Genomic DNA, 20,844 nt, shown 5'->3' on the forward strand with positions numbered 1-20,844 from the left:
CAATTCTTTGATCTATAGCCAGTTGTGTGAATGAAAAATCAGCAAATTCACCATCAAGACCAGGACCATTTGGGGTCGTATAGAGCCTTACCAACTCGTAGTTACACTCTACCAGAGTTTTCACAACCTCAAGATCACGATTAGTTTCAATCGGATTAATATTAGCAGCACAAAACTCATGCTCAGTAGTCAAAAACCAAAGATCCATACTCTGACTACTACAACCTACTTCACCAAGCATAGCATCGATTTCAAATAAATCCAAACCAGTCACAGAACACATATCAAAATAGGCTATTTCACCACCAACATAAGCAGTACAATTCTCATTCAAATAACCCCCGTAATGAAGTTTTAAGGTGAAGTAGGGACTCATATCTGCACCAAGATTTAAAGGGACCACAAAAATTTCAAAATATAGTAATAAACTAGTGGAGCAAACAAATATAGTAAATCATTTATCATCACAAACATAAAGGGACCACAAAGATTTAAAAAACAAAAACCCTAAAACACATAACGCATGCAACTATAAATAGCAAAAACATATATACAAAGCTTGAAAAAGGTCATCGAAGATGCTTACCACCATAAGCAGGCATTTCGTCAGCACACTCTTTAACTACAGTGGTACTATCATCACCGGTCGCTTTATCCTCTTTCCAAAGGTCACCATCATTTCGGGCTTGAACGCCGGTCCTTAAACGCCCTCTCATCGTTGTTAATTACAAAGCTTCAAAAAGTTTAGTGCAAGTATATCGATTCTTGGGTTTTGATCGCAAGGTTTAGTTGGGGGAGATGGAGCGACTTCTGGATTGGGGGGGGGGGGGGGTTATGTCTCAATTTGGGAGGGAATTAGATATTTAAGGTAAACAATTAGAAAAATAGAAGTGGATTGTAAAGCCCTCGGTGAAATTACAGCTTTACCCTTAAATTTTAACGTTAACGGAAGAGACTAACGGCTATGGTCAAACCAGGTGCATACTGCCGCGCTTTTCAAATGATGGGGGTGAATAGTGCAATTTTGGAAAGTCTAGGGTAAAAAGTGCTTTTCACAAAAATCAGGGAGGTGCGTTTTGCAATATACTCATATATATATCAAACCTCTAACATAGCAGAAGTGCATCATGCCTCACATCAGCACAGAGGTGTTCCGAAACACCCCACACCCCCCCCCCCCCCCCCCCCCAACCCCAAAATAGTATCGCAGTCCTACCGTTAAGCAGATTCTAAAATATGTCACTATGCAAAAGATCAATGCGACAACTTTTTAGAAAGAATAACAAAATTAGGAAAACACAATTCCAGTGGTTCCTGGTACTAGAGCATGTAAAAAGGCTCAAGCCTAGATTTCTATGTCTTAGCAAGAACATCTTGCAGTAGGTCCTCAAAACTAGCAGTCTTGTACCAGGCTGTCCAAGATTACAGCAGCTCAGGGATGCATCATGTTAGATATAAGGCTTATGCTAGTTATATTTCATTTTTTGTATATGTTCATATAGACCAAGACAGAACATAATATAATGATAAAAAACCAAAATGCAAGAACTTTGATACCTTCTAGTGTTTGAAAAAGTAAAAACACTGACAAAATTTTTTATTTTCCAGTTTAATATGCTACTGGCTTTGGCTAAAAGATACTTATTTCATAAACATGCAAGTTTTTTTTTTTTTTTTTTTTCCAATTGAATTAGGAACAAATTTAGTCAGGTCAGAATTAGTGAAGAGGGACCAACAATCACATTGCAGAATATACAGAAAACTAGGATCTGAAGCTGTGGTTGCCTTTCAAAAAGGTCAACTCTGAACTCATATGATTGTATAAGTAGTAAAACTAGCTTATTCACATGTAAAGAAAAGGTGTTTGCTTACATAGGATACAAAATACAGACAAAACAAGACATACTGTAATAACAACGAATGATTTAGCACCGACATATCGGATGACTTCTAATCCTCTATCCATAACCTCATCATGAACTAAATAAAAACCTCTCCTCAAACCAAAAACGAGCTTTCTCAAGAAAAAAGCCATAAAAGATCTAGTTGTTTCATATGTCACCCTCCTAGTCATACCAAGCACAAATCTCCTATTACTTGGAACCGACAATGTAGACGAAAAACTACTAACCCAATCGGTATTCTGAATATCAAAAGACGATATCTTCTCTTGCAAGCTTCTTGCATTCTGATCAAAAAGCGCATCAACAGTAGCCCTTGGAGAACCAATAGTTTCAATAACACCACTCGAAGGGTTCGAATCCGAATTCGGTCTCGTCAAAACTTCGTGTGTCGTCTTCACAAGAGTTTCCACTGCACCATTACAAACCGAAACAAACACATCTCTCACTCTCCCTTGATGCTTCGGATTAGTCAATCCCGAAAACATATCATCATACACATTAACACTCATTGTCCTATCTAAATAAACACCCACCGCAGTACTCACAAACGCCTTAATATACTCCGCTACAACAACCTTACACCTCTCATCACACATTACATCAACCACCCAATCCGGTAACCTTGATCCAACCGAAACAACCCCCTTATTCGTCCGAGACCCCAAAACCAAATTCTTCGCGAAACTCCCAGCAACAACGGACACAAAACCCGTCCCAGCACTACTAGTCATTTTATCAAACACCCTATCTGCAAACCCAAGAACCCCTCCATTCTCATCCTCAATTCCCCCCCTACACCCCCTCAAAACCCCCAATGTCACCGCCTCAGAAGCTCTCGACAACGACATCGAAAACTCATCACACCTAGCAATTTTCGACAACTGGGTCAGACTATGCGGAATTTGATCACAATCAGATTGCAGAAACTCCTTCATATCTTTCGAAACAACCCCAATTGCCTCGGCAGAATCAGAAACCATTTCAATTACTGAAACAAGGGTGCCCATCAGCTTAGCAAGCCTCTTTCGTTTCTTGATTATAGAGGGAAAGTTGTAAACTTTATATAAACCATAGCCTGAAACACCGAGAGCTGCTAAGATAATTAATAATTTTTTCTTTTTGTGGGTGATTTGGAGACCCTTTTGGCTGAATTGAAGATCCATGTGAAAATCTAGAGCCTAGAACGAGTTTGAATTTGTTCTTGTTTTTCTTGTTGAAAGCGAAGGGTTTGATGGATATTGTTTTGTCCGGTAGTAATTAATGCCTCTTCCCCGTTAAATAAAAAATATTTATTTGTGTGAAAAATAAGCATAAAACTAACTTAAATCGAGAATTTTGTTATGACAAAAAAAAATCGAGAATTTTGTAGTATGTATTTTATTAAAAAAATATATTTTATTTTTATGATTTTTTAATAAAAAATTAATTACAACACTATTTTTTTTATATTTTTAATAATTCATAAATAATCTATAATATAATTTATGTTGAGCTCGCCTTTATTAGCAAACTCTTAAGAAAAGCCTTTCTAAAAAGGAATTAGAAAAAAAAAAGTAATTGACACTAAAATTATATATAAAACAGTTTTTCACGGGAGTCAAAATATAATAAATAAAAATTTGGATAATTTGAAACCATGCAACTCTTAATTGCATATATGCTCATTATAGAAAGAATTGAAAACCTGAGTTTAATTCTTTGCAAGTAAAGCGGGAACTTTCACCCTGTTCCCGAGTTTTAAACATGGAGGAAAGCAAGTGAAGAGAAAGTAAAGTTATCTAACTTTCACTCCTATTCGTAGACGAAAGCAAGTGAAGATAGTGCAAATATAGCATAATTTCACTCCAAAATTTTCGCTCCAAAAGTGGGATGACTTGCTTTCACTTACATTCACTTGCTTTCTCTCCTGAAAAAACTCGGGAGCAAGGCCTTTATGTTGCCAACCATGACAAAACTATTAATACAATCTTGGAACTTGCAAATGAAAAATAAAATCAAGCACAAGCTTGCATAGCAAATAATATTTGTACCTGTACATTGATTGGAAGAGCTAAAAGGGAAGGACTAACAAGTACACTCATGCATAATATAATCATACTTTCCCTTTAATCTAATGAAATGAAAAAAAAAAAAAAACACAAAACATTTGCACATTGGATTTATCAGTATCCACTCCATATGCACTTAGATGACATTTTTTTAAGGTTAAAGACATTGCAAGCATTACTACTGATTTCATATGATGTCTGCAGTCCTTAAGATGAAGAGTAGAATTTGTTATGCTAGATAACTCTTTTGCTACCTGATCTTGATTCTGGATTGTCACTTCTGTCGGTGTCGTAGGATTCAAAATCTGCACTGCCTGCTTGACTTCTCCGATGTCTTCGTTCCTAAAAACCATCAGATTTCAAGTTAGGCCTACTTTGAAGTTACAGTTAAGATAGCATTCATGCACAGCACAAAAAATGAACTACATTCATTTAAGAAATTGCAAAGTAGCTTTTTTTATATCAGTAGGTGGTACAACTGTTCGAGTAAAGAAAATTGACCTCTCGTGGTATTGGATATTCTTCTGATTCAAGCATACGAACAACTTGGCTCATCTTTGGTCTCTTGTTAGAATCTGGATCAACACACCGTAAAGCAGTTAAGAGAGCTCGTTTTAGGGCTCTTGTAGATGGTCTTGTTTCAATATTTGGATCCACCACTTCATCTGAACGCCTAGTTCCTACCATCATTTTAAGCCACTCTACTAAATTAACCTGAAAACAAGTTGTAACAATAGTTAGGTCTGCAACTTCAAAATCTAGAAGCATCTACTGCAAATTGGAAACATAAAAACAAAGGTAAAGACTTGAACAAATAGGTATTCTATTCTCCACCTATAGAAGAATGAGTTATAGTTTATTTCGAGGCAAATGAATTTACAGAAACATAAATACACATGCCCCTGTGCCCCCAATAGGGTTCAAACTGTCTTCCTTTTATTGGTATCTGCTGGGCTAATAATTGCAAATAGTATAACTAAGTTATATGGCTCAGCTTTAATTTTTAAGAATATAAAAGGAACCAAGTTTCCTTGAATAGCCAGAGAGATTAGTAAGTAGACTATGGCAAAGATGGATTCTGGGAGGCAGAATATCCATTTACTTGTAAACTTAGAACTGTAAGAAAGTATTGGCCATGCATACAACTCTGAACCAAAAAAACATGGTTATTTAGCTGTGCAAGATATCCACCTTAGCATTTTTTTTATACAACTACGAAGCGAATGAGACGGGTGGTAAATAAAATGTTTTCTTCAATGACAAAAAAATCAGTTTCACTGATTTCAGGTACAGCTTCAATAAATCTCACAAGAACTGTTAAACAGAATATGGAATATGTAACAACCAACAAATGAGTGGTTATCAAGTTGCGAAACCGAACATGTTTCATGTCAGAATTCTAGAATTATCAATCTTGCGTGATTGCTTAATACCTCTTGAGCAGGACGGCCATAATCCACAGGGTCTCTGCCTGTGATTGCCTCTAAAAGCAATACCCCAAAGCTGTAAACATCACTCTTTTCGTTCAGAAGTCCCGTATTTGCATATTCTGGAGCTACATACCTATTTTAAGTTGAAGGAAAGACAATGACCATGAGATTATATATAATAGTGATTTAATTTGGAAGCTGATTCACCAATACCAATTTTTTGGGCCAGTGGAAATTGTTTTTGCAAAAGACCAACAAGATCAGCATATGTAATGAACAATCACAAGATATACTGACCCGAATGTTCCCATGACCCGAGTTGTAACATGGCTTTTTCCAGACCCAAGCAGCTTAGCCAGTCCGAAATCAGAAACCTTGGCACTGAACTCATCATCAATTAGTATATTGCTGGATTTTATATCTCGGTGCACCACTTTTGGCTCAATTGCTTCATGTAAGTATGCAAGACTGCATTCAACATACCACAGATTGAGATTGGGAGAGTCAAGCAAAAGATAGAGTTAAATGAACTTACGCTTTAGCTGTGCAAAGAAGAACCTTCATCCTAGCCTCCCAAGTAAGATAGCCATGCTGGCGCATATCCCCACGTAGCCATTGTTCTAAATTACCATTATTGACATATTCGTACACTAGCATCCTGAAGGTATTAAGGATAAATGAGACCAGAACAGGTGTAACTAATGTGTAAAAGCAAAGTAAAGCCTAGAGGAAGTGACAGCAAGTTTGTAATCAAATGCTACGAGCATAAAACAGCACGGTAACTAGAAGAAGTCAACTTTTGCAAAGAATAAATACACAAGGTTTGTGTTAGCATGACAATTCATTCCCACAAATATAGTTAAATTTAAATAACATACCTGTGGGTTCCTTCGATGCAGTATCCCAGTAATCGTACTAAATTTTTATGGCGCACATGACCAATGGCTTCAACCTCAACACTGAATTCTTTCTCTGCTTGTCCCCTAGTACAGAAATACAAGTTTTAATGATAAGATAATTGAAAGAGGATGAACTGATGAACAAAGTTGTGAAGCTGGGAAAGCATAAAAAACATACAAGTTATTGAAAAGTTTTTTGATTGCCACCGAGCTCCCATTAACCAAACATCCTCTATAAACAACCCCATAACCACCTTCACCGATAACATTATCCTTCGAAAATCGGTTGGTGGCAACTTCAAGGTCTCTTAATGTGAACCAGTGACCCCAACCCAAGTGAGAGAATTCAGGCAAACCGGTCAGTGGAGATGGGGCAGTTAGTTGGTGCGAAGAAGATGGCTTATCTGCAGGAAATGTACCAGAACTCCCTTCCCCAGAATGTGACCCATAACCATCTTTATCAATGTGATTGAAAGAACCTTGACTGCTATTATTATCTCCATTCTTCTTTTTGCCCATTCCTAGATGAACCAAAACTTTATCTGCTTCATTATCACTAGCTTTATCATGAATAGTGAGAAGAATCCCTTCACGTGGAACATATTCATTTGAAGAAACTTGTTCGACTTTTACTTCTTTAATTTCCTTTGAAACAGCTGGAATTCGGGTAAGAGGAATGATTTCTGTTATTTTTCTAGGTCTTTTTCTCGATGTAAAAAGAAATGCTGATACCAGGAGGATAACTACAATAAATAATCCCATTATGATTGCAATAAGTTCCCAGAGCTGGAGGCCAAAAACAGCTGTTTTCTTTGACAGTTCCTCGTTCAGATCAGTACCCATATTGAATAGATGGAGACCAGATACCTAAAAAATGCAACACAAGGAACTTAAAATGCAACTCTATCCATCAGAATGACCATCTGAGCAAGCTACTTTTCAGATATGATCAACCATTACAAGTTCAAGAACAAATTTAGTATCTCCCATATTGTCTGCCATTACAAGTTCAAGCAAAAACTCATTGTCTTTGTACTCATTATTAGCATCCTCTCATTGAATTATGATTTATGATTTACGGCTTCCATTAAAATCATCATTACATCAAACAAAAAACCACTACTTCCTCGAGCCACTAAAAAAATTTTACCAACCACCTAGAAATTGCACAAGGATTAAAAACATAAAAATTACATAATGTGATTACCATATTTTAACAATAAGTAAAGATTAAAAAAAAAAACAAAAAACAAACAGCTTAGCAAATCAATAAAATTTGTAACAACAATCTTCAAAACATCTCTAAAAGTAAGTATTGAAACAAACAATTTGTACCTTTTACTCAGAGTTGGGTTTCAAATCAGCAACTCACAGAGCCCAGATCTCAATCTTCTTATCAGCACACCATCTACTTAACTAATGCACCTAGCACCACCATCAGTGTATCTCTAATTAAACCAAACCTTATTAACATCCAAAACAAACAAAAAATCCCAACTTTAAGCCCACCCAACTTCAAAAAAACCACCTTTTTATGATCTCTTCACCCAGTAACTCTTAAAAGTGCTAAATGGGTGTTCAAATCTAAGCTTAAATGGACCTTTCTTGACAACACCCTCTACCCCACTTGTTTTCAAGAACCCAAAAGCCAAAAATAACAATTAAAACAACCCTGCATATACACAAGATAAATATGCAATTATATATACAGGAATGCTGGTGTTTTCAGTGTTAGGTGATAAAAAGGATTAGGAATTTTCTTGCAAAATCAAGAAAATGGAAAGGTGGTGTTTTTAATTTTGTGGGATATCTAGTGAATGGGACTGATTATCTCCAGGCCAGAAGTAATTAATCAGCAATGTGCATGCTAGTGATGAGGTCAATTGCATTATAAAAATTGCAGCTTTTTGGTTTTTAAAAGTCACTAAAAAAGCTCTTGTGTACCAGAAAGGTTTCTTACTTTGTTGCCAAGACAGGCCAAACAATTTTTATAATGTTTTTTTAACAGATTATTCAAAAAAAAAAAAAGAAGAAACAGGATTTTGTAAAGTGTAGTTAAATAGTTTGTGATGGTAAGCTTGCATTTTGCAGTTTAAATGAATGTCAGAAGAGCTGCATTACAGGTTTTTTTTTTAATTAATCGTATCTTGTATTCAGTGTTGTTCTTGTGTAATATTATTGTATCTTTCAATTTGGGCATATCAGAAATTTGGAAATCAAGAAATAAAAGTTAAACAACAATAAATTGAAACTGAAACAACAAACACAATAACATTGTTGAATCAGTTATTTTAGTCATTAATTTTTCTATAATTGAATTTGAACAAAAACTGACCAAAAGTCTAGGAGTTGGTGTGCAATGTACTGTCTGTGACAAGTCCGGTTATGGCAGGGACCGGTTAAATAACTGTCGTTAGATGAAATATCCAGCGATCAGGATTATAATAAAAGTTGAGTACATTCAACGTTTTTTAATTGTTGAACGGTGAAAATGACCCGTCCACGTAGGTTAAATCCTGACCGCTGGATACGTATGTCAGGGAACTCGACCCATCAGTAACATGTTCAATTGTTCATGTAGTCTCAACTCTCAACCATCAACTTTTAATATGTTCAGTTTAGGATTCCCAATAATGCCAAATAGTGTGTAAATATTTAAAGCATAATACATTGTCTCATTAGAATTCAACTAAAGAAAAAATATATATGAATGGCTCCTCCTCCTCCAGTGTTACTGTATCTCAGCGCTACAAAAGATATTTTCAAAAAATAATATTAAGATTTTACTCAAATTACTTTTAGAAAATATTTAATAATGAGCTGCATGCTGGTCCTGAAAAGAGGGGGAAAAAAGAAAAGAAAAGAAAAGCTGTCAGACACTTCTGTGCTGGGCCTGCTGGCACATGCATGGTTGAACATGCCTTGCCTTATAACCTGTACCTAAACTGCTGTTAAGAACTCATCAAACCATTAACATTTTCTTTCAGCAACAGAAAAGAGCTATATACTTTCAACAACAGAAAAGAGCTGAAACTTCCAAACTGGCATCAGGAATTTCAGTCATCGATGGCAAAGAAACTGGAAGAAACTGGAAGAGCTATATACTTGTAATATTTTACCAATATGAACCTAAAAAGTTTCTAATGGATTCTTAAGACTATACAGGACTTCAACCTAGGATAGACCTCTCCTGTTTCAACGCTAGCTTATCGGCAACCAAGAAATTCAATTTAAAATATTCAGTCACAGTTTACTAAGTAACAAAACATCAGGTGAGATTGTTTGTGTGTGTGTCATAAACAATGTAGTAATCTAAGTGATACAAAAAAAAAGGCCCACTTATTTATTTCATAGTACTAAATAAACAAGGAAGTTGTTCTCTTGGGAACTTGGGAAGGCCCAGACTTTAAATACATACTTGTAATTTTATACTTAAAACATTTTCTGCCGAATTTATATGACAAGAGGGAGCTTCAGCCTTCAGCCTAGACCAGACTTCCCTAGTCCAACGCTAGCTTAACCCGCAACCAAGAAACGCAGACATGCTGTATATAAAATATTCAATCACACGATACAAATCAACAAAACATCAGCACACACAGCTCAGATGTTTGTGTGTGTTGGGCACTATTAAATTAGTATCAGATGTAGCAGCTCATGAATGATGTAGTCGTTTATTATATAAAAAAAAACTCACTTATTTTATTTATACTAAATTTTAAAAACTTATCAGTGAATCTTACATCTATAGCGACATGCCAGCAAGATGCACCTGCATCTTATTTTAGAGGAACAAAACAATAATATGTTGGCCATCTAATATAAATAATCCCTCCATTGTTTAAATCGGTATAATAAGCCAGCTATCTACAGCTTTGCTGAGTTGCCTAGTAATTGACTTCTATCTGATAGAGTAATGCATTTTAACAAGTATTCTAAAACAAGCAGTATTTACCGCTTGGAAAACAAGACCAAGATCAACATCGACATGGTAACTACAATCTTGAATCCAGGGCTTTCCCAAAAATTTTGTTTATCGACACCAGAAACCTCGGCTTGTTGCTTTGTTGCCAACTGATCTCTCAACTCTTTTAGTGCTTTATCTCGTCGCTCACCCATCTGTAATTAAAAGTAGAATCAGAATTCAGACGCAAAGTTGAGAGCAGGATTCACTTTGCAATATTAACTTTCAAATTCTTTATTATCATTATATAGTGATAATTTTGTACAACCACAATATATAAGGTCTATTTCATTAATTTTATTGAGAACTTCCTACATTTCGATGTACTAATTTTATTTATTTGTCTAATAGTTGGTGATGAGGCTCGGGCAATATATTGGATAAGCACAGGAAGGGAAATTGCATACGTGTATCATATCTCAGTTCATCTTATGGATATGTACATTGACAAGAAAGTAAAATGAATAATATTGAATCTTGATCACAAATTATAATATTGGCGGTAGGATAGATTGCATTACTTTTTGAAGTCTTCGTGTTTGTGCACGAGCTTCCTGGAGGCAAAATTCCAACTTTAAAACCCTTTTCCTCAATTCCTGATCAGCTCTCCGGTGTTTCTCTAACTGTCAAACAAATAATTGTAAAGCATAAATAAAAACCATGCATAATGCACAATAAAGTTACATAGGGGTTGTGGCAAACTATGGAGCGTAAAATATAAAGAAATGACCATACCTGTGACTCTAATTCCTTTGATTTTAGCTCCCAATGAGTATTCAAGATATGAATTTCACGCTTCAGGTTCAAGATTTCTTCATCTTTAGCACTCAAAAGCTTATTAATCTTGTCAAAATTCCTTGGTGCAGCAACCTCATCCAATATCCTCCTCAACTCCCGATCACCACTTGATCCAGCTTTAGCTACCGCTTGCATAATGTCCTGTTCCATTCTTAATACCTCATCTTTCAGTTCTGTATGTGAGGATTCCCTTGCTTTAAGATCCTTTTGCAAAACATTTAATTGCTCTCCCAATTTATGAACCCGAATTTCATGCTCCCTTAAGGAGCTATTTTTCTCATCCAATTCCTTCAAAAGAACCAAACATTGGAGCTGCGAAGTCTGAGCCAGCACGGCTCTTGCATCTGCACTTTCTTGAGTACTTGCAAGCTGTATTCTGATTTCATCCAAGTCTTTGAGGTACTGCAGCATAGTAAGAAACTTTGTTACGAGTTGATGTATGCAAGCATGTATGTATTATAAGAGAGATCATTACTTCGTTGAAATATAGTTGAAATGGTGCAAGGATATGCATCTTTTGAGACATGTCTTTTTGATAGACATGTCTTTTTGAAATATACTTGCAATATGTAAAAACACCAGCCTCTTAGTCAATTAGTCTGACCAATATGAAAATATGAAGTTCCCTGAAACATTGAATTAAATATCACATCCATCAAGAGAATTCCCTACTTTGTAGTACACTAGTATTTATGAAATATTTTGGAAGGAACCCAAACTATATGATCCATAACTCTATAGAAAAATTATACTTATATTGGCTAATGTCTCGTGAAAATTTGCATTGTATGATCATCAACAAGTTCAAACTATTATGACCTATGCTGCTACAGATTCTCCTCACAACTTCATAAGCAGTGGTCAGCATCTTGATTCAATTTAATACCATTCCGGCTTCAAATATTCACAATGAAATTCAAGGTCCTCGAGTCTACTATCTACAACAACATACAATATATGGCAGATAATCTAGACTCTCTGAGCCAAATCTTTCACAAAATTAGTGCTCAATATATGACAAATGAGCTTAACCAAATTAGAAAGTTAATTGAATTCTTTAACTAAAAGAACCTGCATGTGAAGAAAGCCTTGGGGGTTAATTTATACTTACTGCTCAAAAGTAAAGGTAATATCAGAAAACATACTTCAAGGCAATGATGTCATGCTGTATCTAGAGAAGAACCAATGAACCAATCATAAGGTATATGATCTCTCACTATATCTCTACCATAGAATGGAAATAAAACCAAACATAGATGTAGACAAGTAATACACAGCTGGTGGTACCAAGAATTGTCTAACGTCATTAATCATCTTTGATATCGTTAATGCAAACAAAACAAAGTTCTGGCTTGTAACATATATAGAGTCACTTGGTAGCCCTAATGATTACTCAGAATGCTGTACTACATTTGGGCAAAATCGTAGCGAAATCAATTCTCATTATGCAGTTTACAAATGTATCAAAACAATCCAGGATCCTAACTCTTTAATCCACAACTCCAGGATCGATGATTCTTCAAAATACAGTGTTTTACTGGACTGGACAGATATCGCTAAGCTAACAAAATTTAGAAAGAAACTTTTCTTATATATTTCGGGGTACAAAAGATATATCCAGATCATGATATGAAGGAAGATCATTCTAGCTCTCTGCTCTCCGCAAACAAAAACAAAAACCAACATCCCAAAAACATTCCGACACAAAATTAGCCCAAGTATGCAATGAAGTAAATAAATCCAAAACGTCTACTTTTCAGCTTTTCAATAAAAAGCTTGATGCTAGAAGTAATAAAGATGTCAAAAAAAAAAGTCCTCGAAACATAAGGTGTCTACTTCTTACCTTGTCGGCAGTAGAGGCTGTTGCTTGAAGCTGTCCATTTTTCTCATCCAAGCTCTTTCGTAATCTACATACCTCTTCTTCCATATTCTTCGCTTTAGTTTCCACTTCCTGCAGAAGCGCACAAAAGTTACAAAACAGCCAGCCAGCCAGAAGTTCCATGAACTATCTACTTTATTTAGGGAATTGCCAACAAATTGACTTATAAGTTATACCTGTCTAGTCAAGGTTTCGCGAACAAAGGACTGTTCCCGACTAGCAAGTCTGCTGCGCACATCCTTCAACTCGGTGGCTAGAGACACCACATTACGCCGAAAACTCTGATTCTTCTCATTCAAATCCTTCAGTAATGGATCAATTTCTCTAACACTAGCCATTAACACATTTAACAAAAGTGACTCAAATTCTGCAAATCACACTAAATTAAGCCCACCAGTTATCCATCTCTCTGCCAGACAACGTATCTGCATGTCAAATCACTAAATTTAATTCATTTTCCACGAAAAAAATTTCAAAATTCAACACATACATCAACGTCAAGATAGTAGATAACTATTAATTATAGAGACAAAGACAAGTTTTTCTTTATTAATAAATAATAGATTAAAAGTAAAATAAAAAAATGAGGATGGAATTAATTAACACCACAAGTTTTGTAAGAAATGACAAAGAAAGTGCGCTTAATAACCTACAGAGCAGAGAGAGAGCATCATGATTCATGATCAGTGAGAAACCAAAGAATCTCATAAAGATGTACAATAATACACACACATACTTACAAATATACATATGAGACAAAATAATATGATACTACCCCGTTCCTTAATACTTTTCATGTATGCTTCCGTCACGCTTCCAACATACACTTTTAATCATTAATATCTTTAATTTCATATTAATATTAAATAAAAAATTCACAACAGTATTAAAATACTCATAAATACGAATCAAACAAAACACTGGTAACTATATTTAGAATTAAACGTAGATTAGTAATTTGTCTCGTATTAGACATATCAAACAAGAAACATAGAAACAAACGAGGAAGTAGTGATTATAAAAAGAAACGGAGGGAGCAATGAAACGAAACAAAACAAGAAATAATCAATCATTCAAAAGGAGAATCTACACTAATTTAATATCTCTACTACTCCTCCGTAATAAATAATAAAATAATCACATAATATTATATTACATACCGGTGGTTACACGCCGGAACTGCATCGGCGGCGAGAGCATGTACGTCAAAATTGAGTGCGTGTTGTGTGTTTTTTTATGTTGAGGTATAATTAACGTGAACTTAGTTGGGTGATCTACAAGTACAAGTCATGCCTGAGTCATGACAAGAGTTTTCAAATGCTGACGTGGAGTGACTGCCGCAAATCTATACTTTCCATCCGTTGCCAATACTTATTTCTTTTAGAAAAATGTAAAGTATGAACGCTTGTCCCAAATCTACTTATATATCGTGTTCTGGTGGGTACCTTCATGCGATTAATCGAGAAATCGGGGTATAATCCGAAAGATTAATCGGAACATTAATCCGTCATGTATTATTTTCAAATTATTATAATTAAATGTAATTTAATAATTTTATCTACTTTTCACTATTAGTACGGTCAAACTGGTAAACAATATAATTTCAAATATCATATATTAAATAAATGCTTCAAAATTATTTATTAAATAAATATATACCAATCAGTCTCTTATAAATATCGTAAGAAACATTAAATAAAATTAGTCATATAATTTAAAAAATATATATATAACTAAATTTGTTTGGTTCGGTTTCTATTCGGTTTTAAAAAAATTTAAAATCAAACTGCAACCATATTATTGGTTTGGTTTTTATTCGATATGATTATTAATCGGTTCGGTTTTTATTATTAATCGGTTCAGTTTTTAATTGTGCGGTTTCTTTCCGTTTTTATGATTTCGGTTTTGTTTTTTATACGGTTTTGCTCATTTGCGGTACATCGTAAAGCTTCACTTCTTTGAAGTTTTTTAGGATTGTTTTCAGTTTATGGATTTTAATGGATTGTGTTTGATTTTGATTTTGTGCGGATTCTTGATAAAATGTCGCAGAGTTAATAGGATTTAAGCACAATGCTTCAAAATCCCATCGATTTTGATGGGACTTCAGAAAACTTAAAATACAATGAAAAATGCCACAAAATCCATTATTTTATGAAATGCAGAAAAATCCATAAGCATTTGAATACCATCAGATTTTAATGGATTTTAAACAATCCCAATTGAATACCATCGGATTTTAAAGCATAATTTAAAATCCCAATTGAATACCACCAGATTTTGTAGCATAATTTGAAATCCCAATTGAATACCTCAAGATTTTAATGGATTTCAAACAATCTCAATCGAATACTCTCGGATTTCATGAATACAAAAAAAATGCTTTAAAATCCTAATCCAATACACCCCTCTTAGTCTTGTTGTGTTTGATCGGGAAGAATGGAATGTAATGAGTAAAATTACTTGGAACTGAGTGAGTGCAAAATTACTATGATGAGATTTGAGAAAAAATTGGGGGTAAGAGAGAATAGAGCATTTCTCTCAAATTGAAGGTATGATCTCTAGTACATAATGTAAGGAATGGAATGGAGGATTGAATCAAATTTGTTAACAATTGCCCATGATATAGTTCATTTTTCATTACATTCCCTCCGGAATCATTCACCTCAACCGAACATAACATTAGATTAGTCAGTTTTTCAAGCTTGAGAATCTACTTCCAATTTGATATAAGGTTGAAAATAAGTTAAAGCTCCTTGTTGCTAAATCCCAGGGCTTAACAGCATTTTCCAATCAGGTACAAAGACTGAACCTTTCTTGAATTGTATATACAATTACATATCTGTATGTATAATTTGTGTTATACTATCTGCAAAACCTAAGAAAAGTATAGCTACTAATGAGCTCCTCTAATGGCTCTAAAGCTCTCATCTTTAAGATTTTCCATGAAAATATTAAGATGGGTACCCTTGAATATGAATTGTTCTTCACTTTCTTGTGCAAATGATCTTAGAATTAGATCCGAAACAAATCAGAAACAGGATGGTTCTCTTGAATTTGAAAGGTTTTTGAAAAATAAGCTTAGCCCGGATAGCTTAATCAAGGTTTTGGATTCTGTAAAGGATGTAAACATTTCTCTTAAATTGTTCAAATGGGCTTCGCTTCAGAAAAGGTTTAAGCACAATATAGATACGTATTCTCGAATAATCTATAAGTTGGGAATGTTGGGGATGGTTGAGGAAATGGAGGGTTTTTGTAAAGAAATAGTTAAGGAGCAATGTGTGGGTTCTGAAGAAGGGCTTTTGAGATTGTTGGAGTTATTTGTTAAAGAACTTAGGTTGGATGAAGCTCTACTGGTTTTTGCTAGTCTTAGGTCTAGTGGTTGTGAAATTTCGATTGAGGTATATAATGTTTTGATGGGTTCGCTTGTGGAGGAGAAGCAAGATTTGAAATCTGTGTTGTTTGTGTACAAGGAAATGGTTAAAGCGGGGATGGTTCCAACAGTTGATACATTGAATTTTTTGTTAGAGGCTTTGTTTGAGGCTAACCAAGTGGAAATTGCTTTAAATCAATACCGAAGGATGAGGAAGAAAGGGTGTCCTCCTAACAGCAGAACTTTCGAGATAGTTATAAGCAGTCTTATTGCTCAAGATTGGGAGGAAGAATCATTGGTTGTTTTGAGGGAAATGTCTGATCATGGTTGTGAGCCAGATTTGATTTTCTACACCCATATAATACCTCTATTTTGTAGGCTAAATAAATTGGAAGTTGGGTTGAGGCTGTTTAGAAAAATGAGAACTTCAAATTTTGTGCCAGATTCAATGACTTGTGGAGTCTTAATAAAGTGCTTATGTGAAAATCTTTATGTTGATGATGCAATAGCCGTCCTCGATGAGATGGAACATATAAATTTGCCACCACCTGATCATGTATTTGTCAACATAGTTGATGGGTTTTGTGCATTAAGTAAGCTTAATGAAGCTAAAATGTTTCTGCAAGATAGACATATTTTGGGCACATGTTTTCATAATGCACTCCTTAAAGGTTACTGCAGTGCTGGTTGCCTTCGTGGTGCAAAAGTTGTATATGATAGAATGGTAGAGGTGAAAATAGATGACTGTGATTCATGGAACAGCCTTCTTAGATGCCTTGCTCTGAGTCCGGTGTTCAACAGAAGTCTGGAAGTTCTTGGTAAAATGATTGTTTCTTCTATTGTTCCTGAATGTGCCACCTACTCTGCTCTTATAATTGCGAAATGTAAGGCAACTGAAGTAAATAATGCTATGAACCTTTTCAGTCAGGTATGTGCCAGAAGTTGGGTTCTGGACGAGTTCGCTTATGCTGAATTAATACAATGTCTTTGCCAAGGGGAAAAGATTCATGAGGCTGTTGAGGTTTTCTGTTATATGTCTGCTAATAGATGCTCACTTTTGATGTCGTCGTTCAGTATGCTGATAGATAGGCTTTGTAAGACAGGAGAGGTTGAGACCTCTGTCAGGTTGCTCTCCCTAACCAACTATTCTGGAACATATTGTTCTAGTGCTACCTACAATACTATTATGCTATGTTTGTTTAAATCAGAAAAGATTAATGATCTTCGTATATTAGTTGCGAGAATGTTTGTAGAAGGTTGTCCATTTGATGTTGAAGTGTATTGCATCCTGATCCAAAGCATGGTTGCAGCCGGACGAGCAAAGGATTGTGTGGTGCTATTAAACTTAATGTTAAGTGAGGGTTTGATACCGAATCATGATACACTAGCTAATCTGATTTCCTTTTTGAAGAAGCGGTCTCAGTCGCATGTGATTTTACCTATCATCAGTAAATTTTTATCCGGACATGAAATATTTGATCCAGCTATGTATAATACGCTTATACACTGTATGTGGAATGAGGGTTTTAAAACTGAGGCTTCTCATCTATTGGATATTATGTTGGAAAAGGGTTGGATTCCAGATGCTGGTACCCATAAATTGTTAATAAGTTCCTCTGTTTCTGAGGAAAGAGATGAAGAAATGTCTAGACATGAAAATGCTTATGTGCAAGATAAAGTGACTAGCATTCTTGCTGAAGGTCTAGCTTAAACTATATAGGCTTTTCTACACGAGGATGATGACGAAGCAGTCCCCAATCCTTTCGTTAGATGAAGAAATGCTTAAAAGCTGCAAGTTTGAAGTGTTAACATCAACTATACAAGTGGGGGCTGATTTTTAAGAATGAAAGGCTGCAAAAATGTCTTTACACTTCTGAAATGAGATGGGTTAGTTCATCAGGTTGCGATTCAACAATTTTAAACATTTTTATTTTTATCACCATGCAGGTTCTCGCGAAGATTTCATTTTTATGGTCATGCTTGCAGTAGTATATTACTCCCTCCATCCCAACAGATAGTTTGTGTTCACTGTTTGCATCCTTTTTAGGCTCCTATAAAGTATAGTTCCATAGCGCTTTTTTAATTTATTTGTTTTTTAATAAAAGTTTAAACGTCAAACTTTTATTCAGGAAAAAAAATTAAAAATATTATGGAACTATACTTTATAGGAGCCTCAAAATGCATGTCAAAAAGTAACTTAAAGAACCTGCTTGGACATAGGGAGTACATGATTCTGGATCGAGTTGTGATTCATTTCTTTAGTCTTCTTCTATGCATCTTTCTGTTCTATTTGTTCGAACTCCTGCTATATAAATGTTATGTTTGTCTTTTGCATAATATATACCATAGTAATCTGGTGTGTCGAGGATATTTACTTTGTCCTACGAGGGTGATCAAGATTATATATATAATACTATTGATCATTTATAATGATTTGAGGTCAAATTTTTTATTCTCTCTCCCGTGTTTGGACCAGAATAATGAAGCAGATTATTGACATTACCTTATGATTTTCCAGGGTGGGGTGGGCGGGGGTTCTAATAATTTGGAATGGAGGAATAATCAATGTGTAAATCTGAAAGTAAACATGTCTATCAAATATTGTACGTCTGCTAGTTTTGGTATTGATATCTGCATGTTTGGTGATAATAAAAAGTTGGAGTGTTGATAGCAACCATAATACTCTCTTGCATTTGCTTTTGCAGGAGTCCTTGTACAAATGGAGTTGATGAGCAGGAGCACACACTGTTGTAAGGACTCGAATTCGTCTTTCAGCCTCAACATCATTTTTCCATGTATGCCTAATGTTGAACTTGTAAATGAAGAGGATTATTTTAACATAGGTAAGGCTGAAGAATGCTGTTAAAATTGCTCTTCAGCTTTGGCTGTTGTGCGGGAGTCATGATGGCTAGGGATGCCCAATTTCTGTGACTTTGCTTACCATCAGGAGTCAAATGATGGCTTGGGGCAGGTGTTTACAGAAGCTTGTTGGATGGTTTTACGTTGTTTCATTGTCCAAACGAAGCTTCCATAAATTAGAAAATCTCTGGTATTAGGGTCAAATTTAAAACTTTTATTGATCACATATTCACAATTATACTTGTTGTCTTCAGGGCAGAGGGAGAGTGTAATGTTGCATGTATATGTTATGCAAGAGACTGCTACGATAATTGAATATAAAATCATTGAACCAGAGTAACTTGTTTTTCTGAGTAACTTCTTTGCTCTCTTTTTTCCTTGCCTGTTGCGCTGCTAATTATAAAGTTCGTGTATTTGTATGGGAAGGGAAGATCTGCAGCTTACTGCTCACGGAAACTGGACCCCTCTTGGTCCCTCCACAGGAACCAATTGAAGATCAATGACCAAATCAATATGGATTTTTTAACATACGTGATTAGACGGTTTGGAAAATGTTGCAATCGAAATCGAGTACCAGGAGGCTTATCATGAAGAACATGTGAGGACATACAAGGCCTGGAAGAGAAGATATTTGTAGTACAGAACAAGGAATATAAATGGAAATGGAGAAGAGGTGGAAAAATGACATAACCTATGTCATCCGGCCGAAAACAGAATGGTCAATATACTCATGTTTCTCAACCATTTGATGCGGAAAGGTGATCACTTCTAGCATATCTGGTAGACACCTTTGCCCTGCTGCAGATTAAATGATCATATGAGAACTGAGAAGGTTTCAGATATGCTGGAATGTAAACTATCCAATCGAAGGTGAAGAGGAAAGATATAAAGCATGTCAGAGCAGACATTCTTTTAGCAGGATTTATAGGTTGCCAAGGCTGGGGATCCTTGTACAGATTGCTTCTCTGAAAGCTTCCCGGAGTATGGGCTGATTTTGAAACTTCGCCTATTGGTATCTTTTCGTTTTTCTGGGATCCTAAGATTCTTTGATTGTTAACAAAGTACTAATGCATAAGAATGCTGTACCATGTATTGTATTCTTTCGAATCAATTCCAGAAAAACTAAAAAATTTCTGGTTCATCCCCTAGCCATTAGCAATTTAGCATAATAGATGCTCACTTTCACACAATCACTTGCAGAACGACTATTAAACATCAACTTTACATAGACAGTTATTGATAAACTCTTGAAATACTAGACACTGACTCAAGTCTCAATGAGATCAAAAACTAAAAGATCCTTACTGTCCAGCAGACACCAGACTAACCCGCAGAAACACTCAAGACAGTTATTGATAAACTCTTGAAATACTAGACACTCAAGTCTCAGCGAGATCAAAAACTAGAAGATCCTTACTGTCCAGCAGACACCAGACTAACCCACAGAAACAATCTAGTACTTTCCGCCTTTTGATCACAAAATCACATTCAACCAGCAGAACTAACCAAAGCAACTAAAGCCTACGTGCTAAACATACACGGTTAGAAACATGTACAACGCATTATTCCCTCCTACAGTCACCTAACACAGTTCCTAGAGTTTTTAAATACAGATATAGGATCACCCTGCTATGAACACTCTGGTTTACACATTTGACCTGGTTTATACAAGCTCCCGTTACAAAAATCATGA

At 35.4% G+C, this 20,844-nt stretch overlaps 4 protein-coding genes across 13 annotated transcripts; 1 reads left to right on the top strand and 3 right to left on the bottom strand.

Annotated features, from left to right (window-relative positions):
• Nucleotides 1-1,776: 1,776 nt before the first annotated feature.
• Nucleotides 1,777-3,164, bottom strand: LOC108203029 (protein PHLOEM PROTEIN 2-LIKE A10-like). The gene has a single exon (XM_017371717.2). The coding sequence runs from the start codon at nt 3,065-3,067 to the stop codon at nt 1,844-1,846; it is 1,224 nt and encodes a 407-aa protein (XP_017227206.1). The 5' UTR covers nt 3,068-3,164; the 3' UTR covers nt 1,777-1,843.
• Nucleotides 3,165-3,861: 697 nt separating this feature from the next.
• Nucleotides 3,862-8,168, bottom strand: LOC108203028 (probable receptor-like protein kinase At5g18500). Its single transcript, XM_017371716.2, has 8 exons — nt 7,617-8,168; nt 6,460-7,148; nt 6,261-6,365; nt 5,918-6,040; nt 5,680-5,850; nt 5,386-5,515; nt 4,454-4,666; nt 3,862-4,294 (listed from the first exon to the last, which is right to left on the bottom strand). The coding sequence occupies exons 2-8, from the start codon at nt 7,122-7,124 to the stop codon at nt 4,187-4,189; spliced, it is 1,515 nt and encodes a 504-aa protein (XP_017227205.1). The 5' UTR covers nt 7,125-7,148; nt 7,617-8,168; the 3' UTR covers nt 3,862-4,186.
• Nucleotides 8,169-9,609: 1,441 nt separating this feature from the next.
• On the bottom strand, nt 9,610-14,320 carry LOC108200656 (nuclear envelope-associated protein 2). 3 transcript variants are annotated; one of them, XM_064085548.1, is made up of 7 exons: nt 14,083-14,277; nt 13,099-13,347; nt 12,887-12,994; nt 10,981-11,445; nt 10,767-10,868; nt 10,237-10,400; nt 9,610-9,826 (listed from the first exon to the last, which is right to left on the bottom strand). In XM_064085548.1, exons 2-7 carry the CDS (start codon nt 13,258-13,260, stop codon nt 9,793-9,795), a joined length of 1,035 nt encoding a protein of 344 aa, XP_063941618.1. In that variant the 5' UTR covers nt 13,261-13,347; nt 14,083-14,277; the 3' UTR covers nt 9,610-9,792. The 3 variants fall into 3 exon arrangements, with proteins under 3 accessions (XP_063941618.1, XP_017224367.1, XP_017224366.1); XM_017368878.2 differs by lacking the exon at nt 9,610-9,826 and having other exon boundaries at nt 9,965-10,400; nt 14,083-14,320; XM_017368877.2 differs by lacking the exons at nt 9,610-9,826; nt 14,083-14,277 and having other exon boundaries at nt 9,965-10,400; nt 13,099-13,537.
• A 1,222-nt stretch (nt 14,321-15,542) lies between these two features.
• LOC108200236 (pentatricopeptide repeat-containing protein At5g64320, mitochondrial) lies at nt 15,543-19,508 on the top strand. 8 transcript variants are annotated; one of them, XM_017368317.2, is made up of 3 exons: nt 15,543-18,192; nt 18,998-19,087; nt 19,172-19,508. In XM_017368317.2, the coding sequence occupies exon 1, from the start codon at nt 15,832-15,834 to the stop codon at nt 18,001-18,003; it is 2,172 nt and encodes a 723-aa protein (XP_017223806.1). In that variant the 5' UTR covers nt 15,543-15,831; the 3' UTR covers nt 18,004-18,192; nt 18,998-19,087; nt 19,172-19,508. The 8 variants fall into 8 exon arrangements, with proteins under 8 accessions (XP_017223806.1, XP_017223805.1, XP_063940468.1 ...); XM_017368316.2 differs by having other exon boundaries at nt 18,998-19,042; nt 19,136-19,508; XM_064084398.1 differs by having other exon boundaries at nt 18,998-19,042.
• The last annotated feature ends 1,336 nt before the right edge of the window (nt 19,509-20,844 follow it).

This window comes from Daucus carota, chromosome 9 (genome assembly GCF_001625215.2).
Source record: "Daucus carota subsp. sativus chromosome 9, DH1 v3.0, whole genome shotgun sequence".
Classification (NCBI taxonomy): Eukaryota; Viridiplantae; Streptophyta; class Magnoliopsida; order Apiales; family Apiaceae; genus Daucus; species Daucus carota.